General features: G+C 33.9%; 2 protein-coding genes and 4 non-coding genes across 6 annotated transcripts; 1 reads left to right on the top strand and 5 right to left on the bottom strand.

Annotated features, from left to right (window-relative positions):
- Positions 1 to 4,464: 4,464 nt before the first annotated feature.
- On the bottom strand, positions 4,465 to 4,625 carry LOC114189356. Its single transcript, XR_003605659.1, has one exon. It is a non-coding gene; the product is annotated as a U1 spliceosomal RNA (small nuclear RNA).
- A 2,336-nt stretch (positions 4,626 to 6,961) lies between these two features.
- Positions 6,962 to 7,122, bottom strand: LOC114189333. The gene has a single exon (XR_003605636.1). It is a non-coding gene; the product is annotated as a U1 spliceosomal RNA (small nuclear RNA).
- Positions 7,123 to 8,393: 1,271 nt separating this feature from the next.
- Positions 8,394 to 10,025, bottom strand: LOC114188467 (disease resistance RPP13-like protein 4). The gene has a single exon (XM_028077039.1). It carries the CDS (start codon positions 10,023 to 10,025, stop codon positions 8,394 to 8,396), a length of 1,632 nt encoding a protein of 543 aa, XP_027932840.1.
- A 704-nt stretch (positions 10,026 to 10,729) lies between these two features.
- LOC114189354 lies at positions 10,730 to 10,889 on the bottom strand. Its single transcript, XR_003605657.1, has one exon. It is a non-coding gene; the product is annotated as a U1 spliceosomal RNA (small nuclear RNA).
- Positions 10,890 to 12,246: 1,357 nt separating this feature from the next.
- On the top strand, positions 12,247 to 16,408 carry LOC114186775 (protein LHCP TRANSLOCATION DEFECT-like). Its single transcript, XM_028074785.1, has 2 exons — positions 12,247 to 12,562; positions 15,855 to 16,408. Exons 1-2 carry the CDS (start codon positions 12,287 to 12,289, stop codon positions 16,035 to 16,037), a joined length of 459 nt encoding a protein of 152 aa, XP_027930586.1. The 5' UTR covers positions 12,247 to 12,286; the 3' UTR covers positions 16,038 to 16,408.
- LOC114189339 lies at positions 13,799 to 13,958 on the bottom strand. Its single transcript, XR_003605642.1, has one exon. It is a non-coding gene; the product is annotated as a U1 spliceosomal RNA (small nuclear RNA).
- Positions 16,409 to 16,615: the final 207 nt, after the last annotated feature.

The following is a 16,615-nucleotide window of genomic DNA, read 5'->3' on the forward strand; positions in this document are numbered from 1 at the left end:
AGAAGTTTGAAGATGAAAAGAGTTGATTTGTGCAAAAGATTTGGCCTATTTTCGAATGTAACAACCTTAACGTGTATGAGAAGGTATGAGAAAGTTCTTGCTCAAAAACAAGAAAACATTTTGAGGAGGTGTATAGGAAATATAGAAAACAACTCGCTAGCTAAAACCAACTAAGGGCGAGACCACCCATGTTAAAGGTGTTTGATGATAGTCTACAAAACGATTGGCTGCAAAAATTCAATCTAATGCACTGGAACCATCAAAACTAGTGTGAAAACAGTTGTTGCTTGATAGAAGCAACCTCAGAAGAAAGATAAATATTTCAATTTCATAACAAACATAACATTGTCTCAGTGTTCATTTGTAGAGTGGTGTCGTCAACTGATTCAAACTTTTACTTTTCTTGGCTCTTTCTTCCTGTACCTCCCATTTTCCCTTTCTGCATTCCTATAAAAGTTGTAATTCTCAAACTATCTTTATTCAAATTATAATAAAAATCCTTACACCTCCTTATTTTTTATATTTTCTGGATTGATTATTTTGGAACGTATTTTCTGGATTTTAAAACTAAGGCCATGAAATGAACAACTTTACTTACTCTATCCACCACTACCACTCTAAAAATATTTATTTATGGATTTATATTCGTACGTAAATAATAATTTACATAAAGATATTTTACATATGGACTTTTGTCCAAATGTATCCTTAGGCACCATGTGACGATAATTATTTTTTTCGCATGTATTTAGAAAAAAAATCGTAACTAAGGAAATGGACAAATTATTCGTAACTAAAATTATTCATATTAGTTCACAAGGTAAGAAAGCACAAAGGAAATGGAAAAGCTTGCGTGCAAGGAATAAGGTAAATGAAAGAACTTCAAAGACTAAAATAAGAAAACAAAGATATGAATATAATAAATGAGGTTAAGTTGATGTTTGTTCAAATAATTTCTTTTCTTAGTTATTGTAGATTTTTTTTCTTACATAATAAATACTTTTTCTTTGTTAGATTGTAGATTGCTTAAAATTGTGTTTCAGATAATATAAGGTTTAATTAATCGGAAGGTACCCAGTTTGGTACTAGAGTGTAAAATTGGTACTCGCTTTTAAAAAAGTGTCAATTGCATCCCAACTTTTAAAAATTGCTTCAATTAGGTCCCTTTCAGACAGAGTTGACTAACGCCGTTAGTCAACGTGCCACGTGTCAATCTGTGGTTTTTTTGATTTTTTTTTAAAAAAAAATTATTTTTTTTTAATTTTTAATTTTTTTTTTATTTTTTTTTTAAAAATTAAAAATGCCACGTGTCAAGTCCCTGTGTGTGCCACGTGGCATTGTCAGTGCCACGTGGCATTGTAATGCCACGTGTCAGTGTTACTATTAGATGTCATTGTTTTGATTTCGATTTGGTCCCCACATATGTCTTTTTGTTTCAATTTAGTACCTAAGTATGTGTATCTGATTCAATTTTGTCCCAATTTTTTTTTTAATAATTAAAATATTTTTGTAATCCATTTTTTATAAGATTAAAAATAATTAAGTATAAATATTTTTACAAAATTAAGTACTAATATTTATAATGTTTCTCTTAATTTCAGACCAAATTTATTATTTGTATGAATGTTATGCTATTTATAACTACTAAAAAGACTTTTACCACTAAATTTTAATATAAATATCAAATACTTAATTTTTTTTAAACTTTTATACTTAATTACTTTTAATTTTATTAAAAAGTATTTTAATTATTAAAAATTATTAGGTCAAAATTGAATCAAATACACATAAGTAGGTACTAAATTGAAACGAAAAAACATAAATGGGAACCAAATCGAAATCAAAACAATGACATCTAATAGTGACACTGACACGTGGCATTACAATGCCACGTGGCACTGACAATGCCACGTGGCACACATAGGGACTTGACACGTGGCATTTTTAATTTTTTTTTTAAAAAAATTTTAAAAAAAATTAAAAAATTAAAAAAAAAATTAATTTTTAAAAAAAAAAAATCAAAAAAACCACAGATTGACACGTGGCACGTTGACTAACGGCGTTAGTCAACTCTGTCTGAAAGGGACCTAATTGAAGCAATTTTCAAAAGTTGGGATGCAATTGACACTTTTTTAAAAGCGGGTACCAATTTGACACTCTAGTACCAAACTGGGTACCTTCCGATTAATTAAACCATAATATAATATAATGCTTTGAAACATAATTTTAAAATGATGCATTATTGTCGTTTGTTTAACCAATTTTTCAGATGTATTATATAGATAATTCTAACAGTGCTTGAAGAAAACCTACTCAATTTTGAAGTAAATTTAATCTGCCATTTTTTATGTTGATTACATTAATTAGAACTAATATATATATATATATATATATATATATATATATATATATATATATATATATATATATATATATATATATATATATATGGAATAGCCACATGTACAATAAGCTGCAAGGATAGATAAGGAGGTTTATAAATAATTTTTTCGAATGCAAGTGTGTATGGACAAAAAAAATACATGTGAACATATATAATTGTATTTTCTGTTTCTTTAATTTAGGCGTGATATAACTTTTTTAAGTATTTCAGCTAATTAGATTTATTTAATCAACTTAAAAAATAAATAGCTGTCCTTTGCTCTTAAAAAAAAATTACATCACTAAAATAAATAGAACTAGAAATTCACTTAGAAAAGAACGAAAATGAAATGGAAAAAATTCTACATGATCCAAAAGTTTTAGATCGGAGGTCGAGTTGATCCAAGATGAAGGTCAGGTCGAGTCAGTCTAGGTCGAAAGTCAAGCCGAGTCGACCTGGGACAACAGTTGAGTTATGTCGTCTCGGTCGAAGTTCGAAGTCGACTAGGGCCAAAGGTCGAGTTGAGACAATTCAATTGGTCGATCCAAGTCTACCTTAGACAAAGGTCGAGTCGATCACTGGATATGATCAAGCCGAATTGGCCCGAGCTGAAAATCGAGCCCAATTAACCAAGGTTGAAGGTTGAGACGAGTTGGCTTTGGACTAATGTCTAGCTGAGTCGGATATCTCCAAAGTCGAGTTGGCACAAGTTGAAATCGAGTCAAGTAGGCATGGGTCAAAGGTCAAACTGAGTCAACTTAAAAGAAAGGTCGAGTTGAGTCACATCAATCCAGCAGTCGAGACCAAAGGTCGAGTTGAGTCAGATCAATCCAGCAGTCGAGACCAAAGGTCAAGTCGAGTCGACTCGGGCCAAAGGTCAAGTCAAGTCGGTCTAGACGAATGTTGACTCGAGTTAAGTTGGCTCGAGTCGGTGGTCAAGCCACGGAGACTAAGGTCGGAGGTCGTGCCATGTTGCCCTGCGCCAAAGGTTGAGCCAAGTCGATTAGTGTCGATAATCGAGTCGAGTCGGCCCATGCGAAAGGTTGATCCGAGTTAGCCCGAACTAGTGATTGAGGGTCGAAGGTCATGACGATTTGGCTAGGGCCAAAGGTTATACCGAGTCGACCAGAGTCGAAGGTCGAGTCGAGTTGGCCGGGCTAAAGGTCGTACCAAGTCATCTTGGATTGTGTGTTAAAGTTTGAGTTGCATCGGCTTATGTGTCGAAGTTCGAGTCTAAGATATCGCGCGTTGAAGATTGAGTCGAGTCAGTCTGAGCTAAAGGTTGAAATCAATCGATTCTAGTTGAAGGTCGAGATGAGTCGACCCAAGCTAAAGCTTGATCCTAGTTGGTCCAAGTTAAATATTCGAGAGTCGGCCGAATCGAAAATCAAGACAAGTCATCCCAGATCGAAAGTTGATCTAACTTAACTCATGGTTCAAAGATAAAATTGAGTTTCCTTAAAACAAAAATTAAATTACATTATCCAATCAAGAAAATGCATCATATAAACACAAGGTTAGATTTATTCCAATTATTCCATTCAAATTCTTGGAATTGTTGAATCCGTCGTACAAACACAAGCTTAGATTTATTCATAACATAACAAATTAAGAACAATACTTCAACTCAGAATTGCATTACGAAACAATTTATTCATAACATAACAAATTAAGAACAATACTTTTAAACTCAGAATTCATGACAGAAGAAATTAAAGAACATTTTCTTAGGTTTAGAGTTTTTGTTTTTTTTTTTATTGTGTAGATGTGGAAGAAGTATGTTTATGTTATTGTTCTCCATGGAATTAACGTGTCAACTGAGATTTATTTAGAGGTGATGACTGAGTGATGCATGCTTTGATTGAACTTTCCCCTGTAGAGAAGGATTACAAGGAGCAATATTAAACATGTATGAAACAAGTGCATTGAAAAGCTGCATAACATTTCACTACACATCTTGCCTAAGAGTAAACTAAAGACAGAAAATATAATGCAAGACAACACAAGAACAAAAGTAAAACACTAACAAACATTGGTAACCATTAAACTAACCAAGGAACAAAACTTAAGAAACTAAATCAAAAGAGGCCGCGCGGACGCAGGCCCCTACTACCAGAAATTATGATGTAGGCTCTGTCACGTGGACAGACCTTAAAGAAGCACCCTTTCTAAGTGCAATGAAAGTTACTTTCCTAGGCCATAGACCTTGTTGATCATCCATAAACCCCACCCAGGTAAGTATGTTTCTTAGTGTGACAAATCTTAGTTTTGTAGTGTATTTTCAGTGCCACTGTAAGTAATATTTTCAATGTGGGATTTGGTTGAGTATTTGGATTTGGAATGGTTTCAGATCCCTTGAGTGCTTGGTTTAACTTAAGAAAAAGGATTCAGGTACACTATGTTCAAAGTAGGAAGGATTTGCCTTCAAGAACCGGTGTTTCATTAATATACTGCAAGTAGAACCAACATTGCAGCTTTAATTTCACACCAGTTATGGAAATCCTGTACTATTTGAGTTCTATACCTTGAACTAGACCTGCTCCATTCTGAATTGGTTGCTGTAATCTATCATCACAAAAATATTTCAAGATCATTATTCTCTTTTTACCTCTTCTTTCTATTTTGTGTCAATTTCATTGTATCTATAAAATATAAATTTTTACGTCATTATTACACTAGTTTCACTCTCTAAATATCCTCCCAATATGCATTAACTAAAAATCACAAAAGGTTATATTGTAGAGTGAAAAAGTACTATATATTCCTTAGTTCACTACAATTCAATGACAACTTAGTTATATTCTATGTTAGAAGAATACTTTTCTTATTTCCAAACACATACAGTTTTATCTTAGGTTTTGTTATGTTGGACTTTTCTATGAACTGAGGTTGGTTACTTGTGTTCCATGTAATTTAGAAGGAAATCTTGACCTGATGAATCCTGGACTGATAAAGGGAAGTTTCATGTGGAAGAAGTCTGCTTATGTGATTGCATGCAATGCAATTGCAGTGGACAGTGGAAGAGGATACTATAATAACACACAGCACGTTCAGTGTATGATGATATATATTGTATTTTTTTGGGAATTTTACTGTAGATTTTGTTAAAATGAATTGAATCATATATCACCTAAGATTCAGTACCACCTAAGAATCACATAATGCATGCTCTATTAAGCAGAGTTACTGAGAAATGACCAAAGAAATTTCGATTAAGCAATCTTGAGAGGTATAGGTGTTGATGATAAATTTTGCAAAATAGTTGTGCTCATGCATCAGTTATGAACTTATCAGCACTCTTCTTTCAATATCAATTACAGAAGTTGAGGATATGTGAGGTAGGTAAATATATACACCATATGTAGGTATAGAAATTTCTCTGTTTTTTTCAGCTTATCTTTATTCTTACCTGAAAAACATAGCTAGGCACAACAGAAAGTTTAGAACATGTATATAAAATTCTGTAAATAGCAGTACGACATAGACACATACTTTAACCTTTCTTCAGTCAGAATGCTCTCTATTCAAATTCATGATGATTAAGAGAATATTTTATTTCTCAGTACTACGCAACAGGTAACAGATCCAGCAGGTTTTTTAGCTCCTAGGGTTCATTTAAAAGCCCATGGTTTTTGTTCATTCTTACATTTAGTTTATGATATACATATCAATCCTAGTTTTCTAAAGTTCAAGGATGAGTAATTGAGTGAACATTTATCATTTTATTTTGAGAGTTAAACCAGATTCATCTAAATTTTTTCATATTTCAAAACATGGTATTGATTTTATATTTTCTCTTGTTAAGAGGGTCTTTTTTACTTTAGGGGAAAACTTTGACGTGACGAAACCATGCACTGCTAAGGTGATGCTAAATATGGAACAAATATTCTTGTCCTGAGCTATTATAATAAGAAGCAGTGATCTTGAGACATCTTGGAGTAGGATAAGTGTCTGATAATATTTTATATTATTTTTTAAGGAATTTAATACACGGTTTCTCAGAATGATTTTTTAATACTACCAAACATAAATTTTAAGATTTGTGTATGTCATACAACTTAATATTGAGTGGATACCACCAAAGATCCAGATAGAGATACTCATTGACATTAAAGTTAAGGGCAAAGTTAAGGGCAACACTAAAATAAGTTAATTGATAAAGCATTGTATTATTCATTGACTTAATAGTGATCAATTAATGTGTTAGATTGTTTCTTTATAACATTTAGTTAGACATCAATGTATGAGCCATAGATAACCTCACCAATTTCTTTTCCTTTTCTTCTATGAGAACACATTGGCAATAAAGAAAGTTTGTTAAAAATTACCAACAGTATAGTGAGATAAATCAAGAACAATACAGAATTACACTACTGAGATAAATCTAGTCATAAAAGAATAAATTAAGAACAATTCTGACAACTTATGACAGATCAAATTAAGAGTTTTTGTTTCCTAGAAGTATGCAAAAGAGAGTGCATGCTTGATTGAGAAACTAAGACAGAGTACTCTAATAACAGAGAAACTAAAACAGAAACCTCTAAACTGATCAACAAACAAAATTTCAAAAACTCAATGAAAGGGGCTGCGCGTACGCAAGCCCCTACTACCACAAATTATGACGTAGGCTCTGTCACATGGACAGACCTTAGAGAAATACCCTTTCTAGGTGCAATGAAAGTTATTTCCCTAGGCCATGGACCTTGTTGATCATCCATAGACCCCGTCCAGGTAAGTATGTTTCTAAGTGTGACATATCTTACTTTTGTAGTCTATTTTCAATGCCACTGTAAGTAATATTTTCAATATGGGATTTGGTACAGTATTTAAATCCTGACATGGAATGGTTTCAGATCCATTGAGTGCTTGTTTTAAATTAAGAAAAAGGATTCAGGTAAACTATGTTCAAAGTAGGACGAATTTGCCTTCAAGAAGCAGTGTTTCATTAATATACTGCAAGTAGAATCATCAAGATTGCAGCTTTAATTTCACACCAGTTATGGGTTTGAGTGTCCAAAAAAACATGACAATCCTGTACTACTTGAGTTCTCTCATAATAAGACCTCGAACTAGACCTGCTTCTTTCTGAATTGGTTGCTGCAAACTGTCATCACAAAATTATTCTAAGATCATTATCTCTCTCTCTTACTACCTCGTCTTTCTATTTTGTGTCAATTTCATTGAATCTATAAAAGAAATAAAAAATCGTGGTTAGTAGTTTCACTCTTTAAACATCCTCCCAATATGCATTCGCTAAAAAACACAAAAGGTTATACAGTAGAGTGAAAAAGTATTACATCATTATTTGGTTGGGAGATGTGTAATGGGGCTGTGTAATTTTAAATCAGTATTACAGTCTTAGTTCACTAAAATTGAAGGACAACTTAGTTATATTCTATGTTTAGAAGAATATTTTTCGTATTTCCAAACACAACAATTTTTATCTTTAGTTTTGTTATGTTGGCCTTTTCTAAGAACTGAGGTTTGTTACTTGTGTTTCATGTCATTTAGAAGGAAATCCTGACCTAATGAATCCCTGGACTCATAAGGGGAAGTTAAATGTGGAAGAAGTATGCATTGCAATTGCAGTGGACAGTGAAAGAAGATACTATAGTAACATACAGCGCGTTCAGTGTATGAATATATTGTTGCATTTTTTGGGAAGTTTACCGTAGATTTGGTTAAAATGAATTGAATCATATATCACCTAAGATTCAGTACCACCTAAGAATCTCATAATGCATGATTCAGTACCGTAGATATTGTCATATAAGGCATGTTTCTCTGTTTTTTTCAGCTTATCTTTATTCTTACCTGAAAAACATAGCTAGGCACAACAGAAAATTTAGAACATGTATATAAAATTCTGTAAATAGCAGCAGTACGACATAGACACATACTTTAACCTTTCTTCACTCAGAATGCTCTCTATTAAAATTCATGATGATTTAGAGCATATTTTATTTCTCTGTACTACACAGCAGGTAACAGATCCAGCAAATGTGTTGGTTCAGTTAATATTTAAATGTTGTAAGTTCTTGAGACGTATGATCTTCAATGAGCAAGACACATGAGTATATCCTTGGATATCCATACTCTGGAGTTTTCCTCCTGTAATATATAGCTCACACAAACTTGAGATTATCTTTTCAGGTTTCAACCATTCTGGAATGTCTTGTCCTGGAAAGCCTTCAAGATGCAACTTTTTCAACTTTAGAGGCAAATTAACCTGAATGTTAGAGTACCTTATGTCAAACACACCCCATGATATTTTTAGTTTCTCAAGCACTGACAAGTCTTCCAATGTTTCAAACCCTATATCTGGGATCATAGCCCCACTTCCAATATGCATGCTGAGCTGCTTTAGTTTTGGCAAATGTGCAAGATCTGATATTTTGCAAGGAGTCTTGTCAGAATTACCAATCACAAATCCCTTTAGTACTTCAAGCTTAGTCAGCTTGTCAATCCCCTTTGGCATTCTATCCAACAAGTAGCATTGAGACAGATTCAAATGTTTGAGGTTTCTCAACAATGCAATATCACTTGGTAATGTTTCTAGGTTATGACAGGCCTTGAGATCAAGAGTCTCTAGGCTCTGAAGTTGAAAAATGGAGTCTGGCAGTTGAGATATTCTAGATATTACACGAAGGCTAAGATATCTCAAAGCCTCTTGATCCCTTAACTCCTTCAAGAATTCTTCGCTGTTCACTTCAATATGATGTTCTGGTGAAGCGTGCAGCCAACGACCAAGTTGAAGCACCTGCAAATGCTTCATTTTGGCCATCCTTTGGGATCCAAATATAAGATAACTTGCACCAGTATTAAAAATACCTGTGAAATCGTTAGATTTAGAACCAAACGCATCATTAAGTTCAACTTTTCGTTTGTTAAGTGCTAAACATGCAGGCGGAGTATGACTGTGATGAGATGAGGTAACCATTTCTGAATAAGTTCCAAAAGGCTTCTTCTCTTCATCATTTACTTTCTTCCTTAATTCATGAATACCATAGACCAAAGGATTAGCTTTAAATAATTTATTCACAAAGTCATACTTATGTGGTACAATTAAGTTAAGATCCATAAACTTTCCAAACACATATTCACCATTTTCCTTTGGTGCTTTCGTTTCACCTAAACCAACTCCAACCCACCAAAGGATTATATTCCTTCTCTTCATAACAGAATTCTCTGGTAAATGTAACAGAGACTTCAAGAATCTCATTTCATGATCATCAAGGCTGTCATAATTTTTCTCGATCAGTTTCAACTCCTCAGGTGATGCGTTCACTTCTTCTATTTGATCCAGCTTTGTTTTTCCTGGTGATTCAGTAGTTTCTTTATTTTCTTTTTCAGGTTGTTGGATTTGATCGGCTGGCAGCAACCTTTCAGTTGATTCCTTTATTTCCTGGCAAATCTTTTTCTCGTCTTCCATCAACTTAGGTATGTTGTTGTTGCGAAGATAGCCATCCACCTTTGTTAACTTATCAAGTAGTTCTTGTTCATTTTTCTTCACCTTGGAAAACAAATCCTTTATGTTGGTCAACTCACTTTTCAAATCCTTCAATTTTGCTTGTTTGTCTACACTCACCAAACGTTTCAACAATGTAGGCACTGCTTTCATGGGATTTGTCCGAATAGACATTTCTTTTTCTGTGATAAGACTGAAGGACAGACTTGTGGGAGATTTTGTGACTTTATAGAAAAATCCCGAAGAAAGAAACTATATTTTTTGCTATAAGATGGAGGGAAAGAGTGGCTTGAGAATTTAAGACTATGAAATATTAGTTAAAGAAGCAATAGAGCTTTGCAGCAAGATTGAGGTATCAAGTCTCTGACTTCATAAAAAACTGATAAAGAAACAAAGTACTTTTGCAATATTGAGATTTTGAGATAGGGTGGAATGAGGATTGAGACATTGCCAAAAAATTATTCCAATAGACAATAAGAAGTAAAGAATCCCCAAACATGATTCATTTCTTTTCCCAGTAGTCTCTATTCTTTGTTTGAAGTAAAGAACTATTCTGGCAGACTATGAGAAGAGAACTAATTGATGTGTCAGTGGTCTACACTTTCCTTCACAAAGGGAATCCATTTCTTGATGGTGATCTAAAAGAATAAAGACTTTCCAAGTTCCCAAGTAATGAACATCAAATTTTTAGACTAAGTTGTAGAAAAGACTCAAGTTCCCAAGCAGTGAACATCTAGAACTGAAGTTTGTAGAGTGAAAGTAACAGGAAATTCCCTGATTTAAGCCATAGTGGTAGAAGTTTAAGTTTATTACACAGATAGTATACAATACGCAATATCTAAGATAACTAAAATAAAAACCCTTAAAACATGGAATTAGAAGGGGCCGCACGAACGCAGGCCCCACTACCACAAATTATGACATAGGCTCTGTCACTAGGACAGACCTTAGAAAAGCACCCATTCCAAGTGCAATGAACGTCACTTTTCTAGGCCATGAACATTTCTGATCATCCATAGACCCTGTCCAGGTAAGTATGTTTCTTACGGAGACACATCTCATATTTGTAGTCTGTTCTTCCTGTTATTATATCTAGCATCGTCGATGTGGGATTGGGACAGAGTGCTTTGAATGTTAGAATAAATGTTCAGAGTTTACTGTTGCCTCTGTTCGTTGGATTATGTCTGGCTTTAGTATCACTCCAACTAAGGAATTGAGCGTCCAAACTGCAAAAGGAAAACTCTCATAACGAAACTAAAAGATCCCTATTAGAGTTCAATTCTTTTGGGCAGAAGACGTGAAGTTTAAAAGTTGGTTCAGCAAAATTCTATAGTTGCAAACTACTATCACTCGCTATCATTCGATTAAAAGTTAGTGTATAATGACAGACCTATGTGACTATCTCATTACATCGTTACTACTAAGTAAAGATTGACCTCTAATCTCTCCAATACTTCAAATAAAGTTTAAATACTTCTCCATTTTGCATTAACTAAATAGAAATGTAAAAGGGTAGAGATTGATGAAGCTTCAATAAGAAGTGAGAAGATATTTTAGTCTCTGAAAGTAATGCACAAAGCAGTATTTTCAAATCACTTGGCAGGGCTCTTGACTGTAAAATATCTTGGAATTGATAGAAGGCATTGTCATTCTGATTCAAAAGAATTTTAGCTTGACCACATCAGGCAGTACATGCCGCCAAGTATTAATATAGACTCAATACAGGAGAGAATGCAGCAGCACAAATATAATTACTTTCTGCATATAATACGAGTTCTGTTTAGTTTGAAATTTAGAGTTTTAATATCAAAAATGGACTGACAGGTGATTTTTTAGTGGCTGTTCTTCATGAGTAAATGTGCTGCAATTTTGTCCATATCAGCAAAATCGATACTGCTTTTTCATTCCTCTGGAGTTAGAGGCTGAATTTAGTCCATAGTTTGCAACTTCTGTATATTATTTGAACCATGCATCTTGATTGCCATTAAATAATTATAACTTTATCTTATAATAAAATAATAAATATAAAAAATCAGAGTGGCACAGCGGAAGTGTGGTGGGTCCAGGTCGTGGATCGAAACCAAGCTTTCATATTTGAAAGTTTTTTCTTTTCAAAAAATTTTCATCGATTATTCCTATGTTCACAATTCTAGTTTAAGTTATCAATAAAATGATCGAAACCAGGCTCTGATATTTGAAAGTTTTTTTTTTTTTTTATAAATTTTCATCGATTATTCCTATGTTCACAATTCTAGTTTAAGTTACTAATAAAATAATAAAGTTGTAGGGTGAAGAGAGAAATGTAGAGGTGTACATAGAAACTCTGCTTCCAGTTGGGGGATAGCATCTATGAGACACGTGTGTGGATAGCAACATAACACCAAATAAAGTGAAAGTTTCACAACACAAGCTTGCTGTTTCAAAACTCAACAGCAATGGCTTCCATCTCATGCATCACCCACCACCCCGTCACTTCCAAGCTCAAAAATTTCTTCCCTTCACCTCACGTTTCTGCCTCAGACTTGGCTTCAAGGTTTCTGGGCACAAAAAAAAGTGTTGGGTGGCTCAGCCTCACCTCTAGAATTGGCCCCTCCAACGGCTCCAGAGCCACGTGCTGGTTCAGGTTCGGGAAGAACGGTGTTGATGCCGAAGGTGCTGGCATTTATGGCAGCCAAAGCCGTGATGACTTTGACAGAGATGATGTGGAGCAGGTTGGTGATTGAAGCTTTTAAATTTGGTAGTTCTCACAATTGTGTCATGCTTGTGCACGTGGTAATGCTGTACAAGTTCATTGTTGTTTGTGTTAGAAAATTACATTAAGGGATAAGATAATATTGTGCGTGTTAGTTGTTTGAAAAAATTTGAGCTTGGTGAGATTTGACATGAGAGATTGTGCTTATGTATTGCTGGTATGTGTTTTGGGGGTGGCTTTAAGAAGTGGGGATATTTTTCCTTTAACATTAGGATTTTCCAATTTCATGTGGCTAGAAGAATAGAAAAGTGAGTTCATGTTCTTAAAGGGGTTAGATTGAGGGAATCGATTTGGTAAATAAAGGCACATTCAGAGAATTAGAAAAGGTTTGTGAGGAAAGAGGAATCTTCTTGGGAAGGAGAAACCCTTGGAGGAGAGTTCTTATTCTCATACTTAGTAGTTTAATAAGATTGTTCATATCCTGTTCTTGCTTCCATGCTTTCATTTTTAGGATAAGATTGGAACTTTTTAACAGTTTTTTACAGGGGAAAGTAGGCAGGAACATAATTGAATAAAAGAGGCAGTAATGAAGATAGAACCAAATATGTCTGTTCTTTGTCTTATTTAAGTTACAATTAAGTAATTTTTATCTTGTTATTTTTCTCTACTAGGAGATTACAGCTACTAAGGAATGTGAATGATGTTTGTTGATTGGAAATTTTAAACTTCTGCAACTGTTAACTATATTATGCTTATGCATTACTGAGTTTTGTTCTTGGAGTCACTATAGATTTCTTCTATTAGGTTGGAAAGTTGATTTGGGTTGGAATTGCGATGAATTGATTTTTAAATCTGCTTTATCTTTACCCAATTTTAAGCTGTGTGATTGATTCATCCTCCATTTATTATTAAAATACCTTACAGAGTCAACTCATCTTGCCCATCTGCTAGAAAATAGATAGAAGTCCATTCTTTACCGATATGCATTTTTGTTAAGAAATCTTGAATCAATCAACTTACACGGACAAAATCTCTTACATGACATCAAATTTAAAATGCATAAACTTAAATAATATATGCTAGTACCACCTGAACAGACTTTAGGCCAACATCCCTTCTAAGTACAACACAGGTTATAAGATGGAGGGACAGAGTGGTGAAGCATAGAATTTCCAAACATGATTAATTTCTTTCACATTACTTATGATATACATTATTAGAGAACATGAAAATAAAAAAATTTAACACAGAAAAAGAAGGGGCCGCGCGAACGCAGGCCCCACTTCCACAAATTATGACATAGGCTCTGTCATTGGGACAGACCTTAGAAAAGCACCCATTCAAAGTGCAATGAATGTCACTTTTCTAAGCCATGGACCTTCTTGATCATCCATTGACCCTGTCCAGGTAAGTATCTTTCTTAGACTGACACATTTCATATTTGTAGTATATTCTTGCTGTTACTATATCTAGCATTGTCGATGTGGGATTGAAACAGATTGCTTTGAATGTTAGAGTAAATGTCCAGAGTTTACTGCAGCTTCTTTTCGTTGAATATATGTCAGGCTTTAATATCACTTCGACTAAGAAGTTGAACGTGCAAACTGCAAAGGAAAAACTCTCATAATGAAACTAAAATATCCCTTTTATAGTTCAGTTCTTTGGGAAAATAACACTCATGTTGCTCCGTTCTGCAAAATTTTATACTTGCAAACTACTATCACAAAAATATAATAAAATCATTATATCTGTTCAAAATATTTTTTTGTTTGATTATTACGGTATTTTCACTTTTTAAACTTACATAAAATAACTCAATAGGTCTTTAAAATCTTCGAGAATTGAGGACTGAGAATCCACAATAAATAAGTGGTAGACAACAGGTGGTGAAGATAGGGAGCTAGTCAAGAAATGAAAGCTAAGCATAATTTTCTAATCTTAGGAAATTTGGGTAGAAAAATATTGTCACAAATGAAAATATAACATATTTTAGCAAACCAAACACTTTCTTGAAGCATAAAAACTGCATGTGCTGCAACTCTCATTCTACCTAAATTCTATCATTAGATTAAAAGATAGTGTATAATGACAGACCTATGTGACTATCTCATTACATTGTTACTACTAAGTAAAGATTGGCCTCTGATCCCTCCAATACTTCAAACAAAGTTTAAATACTTCTCCATTTTGCATTAACTAAATAGAAATGTAAAAGGGTAGAGATTGATGAAGCTTGAATAAGAAGTGAGAAGATATTTTAGTCTCTGAAAGTAATGCACAAAGCAGTATTTTCAAATCACTTGGCAGGGCTCTTGACTGTAAAATATCTTGGAATTGATAGAAGGCATTGCCATTCTGGTTAAAAAGATTTTTAGCTTGACCAGATCAACTAGTACATGCCAAGTACCAATATAGACTCAGTACAGAAGAAAATGCAACAGCACAAACATAATTACTTTTTTGCATATAATATGAGTGTTTAGTTTGACATTTAGAGTTTTAATATCAAAAATGGAATAACAGGTGATTTTTAGTGGCTGTTTTTCTTGAGTAAATGCGCTGCAATTTTCTCTATATCAGCAAGATTGATACTGCTTTTTTCATTCCTCTGGAGTTAGAGGGTGCAACTTCTGTATTATTTTAAGCATGCACCTTAATTGCCAATAAATAATTATAACTTTATTTTATAATAAAATATAAATATCAAAAATCAGAGTGGCGCAAAGGAAGCGTGGTGGGCCCATAACCCACAGGTCCCTGGATTGAAACCAGGCTCTGATAGTTAAAAAAAGTAAGATTTTTTCATAAATTTTCAGAATTGGTTATTCCGATGTTACCAATTTTTGTTTTAGTTACTAATAAATAAAGTTGTAGGGTGAAGAGAGAAATGTAAGGGTGTAAGAAGAAAATCTGCATGCACTTGGTGGATATGGCTTCTAACTCATGCATCGTCCACCACCCCATCACTTCCAAGCTCAAAAATGTCTCCCCTTCACCTCACGTTTCTGCCTCAATGTTACACAGTGTGACAAATCTTGCTTTTGTAGTCTATTTTCAATGCCACAGTAAGTAATGTTTTCATTTTGGGATTTGGTAGAGTATTTGAACATGGAATACTTTCGGATCCCTTGAGTGCTTGGTCTAACTTAAGAATAAGGATTCTAGAAAACTATGTTCAAGTAAGAAGGATTTGCCACCAAGAACCAGTGTTTCATTAAACTGCAAGTAGAATCAAATTGCAGCTTTATTTTCACACCAGTTATGGATGAAATTCAACTCATTTTCACTTCATTGTTACTCCACTTACGAAGGTCGAGTTGTACAGGGACGAAGATTGTGTTGAGTCCACCAGGGAAGATGGTCGAGTTGAATCGTACAGGGCGATGGTCGATGTGAGTGGAGCGAGGCCAAAGGTCGAGAAGAGACAACCCGGATCGTGTCGAGCGGAGTTAGTCCAAGCCAAAGTTAATCGAGTCAACATGAGTTGTATTTGATCAAGTAAATCAAGGTTGAAAGTTGAACCGAGTGGGTCAGATGTCGGGATGAGTCGATCTTTCGAAGGTCAGGTCGAGCCATTGGGTAGATGTTCGAATCGAGCCGACCTAAGAGGATGGTTTGGCCGAGCCAACTTGAATGGATGGTTGGACCGATCTAACACGAGTGGATGGTCAACCCAAGCTGGATTAGGACGAAGGTCTAGCCAAGCTAGCCCGAACGGATGGTCAGTGTAACATCTCAAATTTATACTACGATGATTTCAGTACGATAACACCAAAAATTTTATGATACATACAATATATAAATGTTATGTTATTTATATCTTCATTATTTCACAAAAGAAATATATATTAGTTAATTAATTAAAGATGATGTTTCTTTTACTAAAGAAAATAATAATAGTAAATAAAGTTTGAAAAAAATAATATATATATATATATATATATATAAAAGAATATTAGTATTCTTTAATCTATATAAATAATTAATAATTTAGTTTTAACCATTAAAATAATAATAATAGTAATATAAAATAACATAATAATAAAAACATTGGCAATAGAACCTTAGCTTA

This window comes from Vigna unguiculata, chromosome 6 (assembly GCF_004118075.2).
Source record: "Vigna unguiculata cultivar IT97K-499-35 chromosome 6, ASM411807v1, whole genome shotgun sequence".
Lineage (NCBI taxonomy): Eukaryota > Viridiplantae > Streptophyta > Magnoliopsida > Fabales > Fabaceae > Vigna > Vigna unguiculata.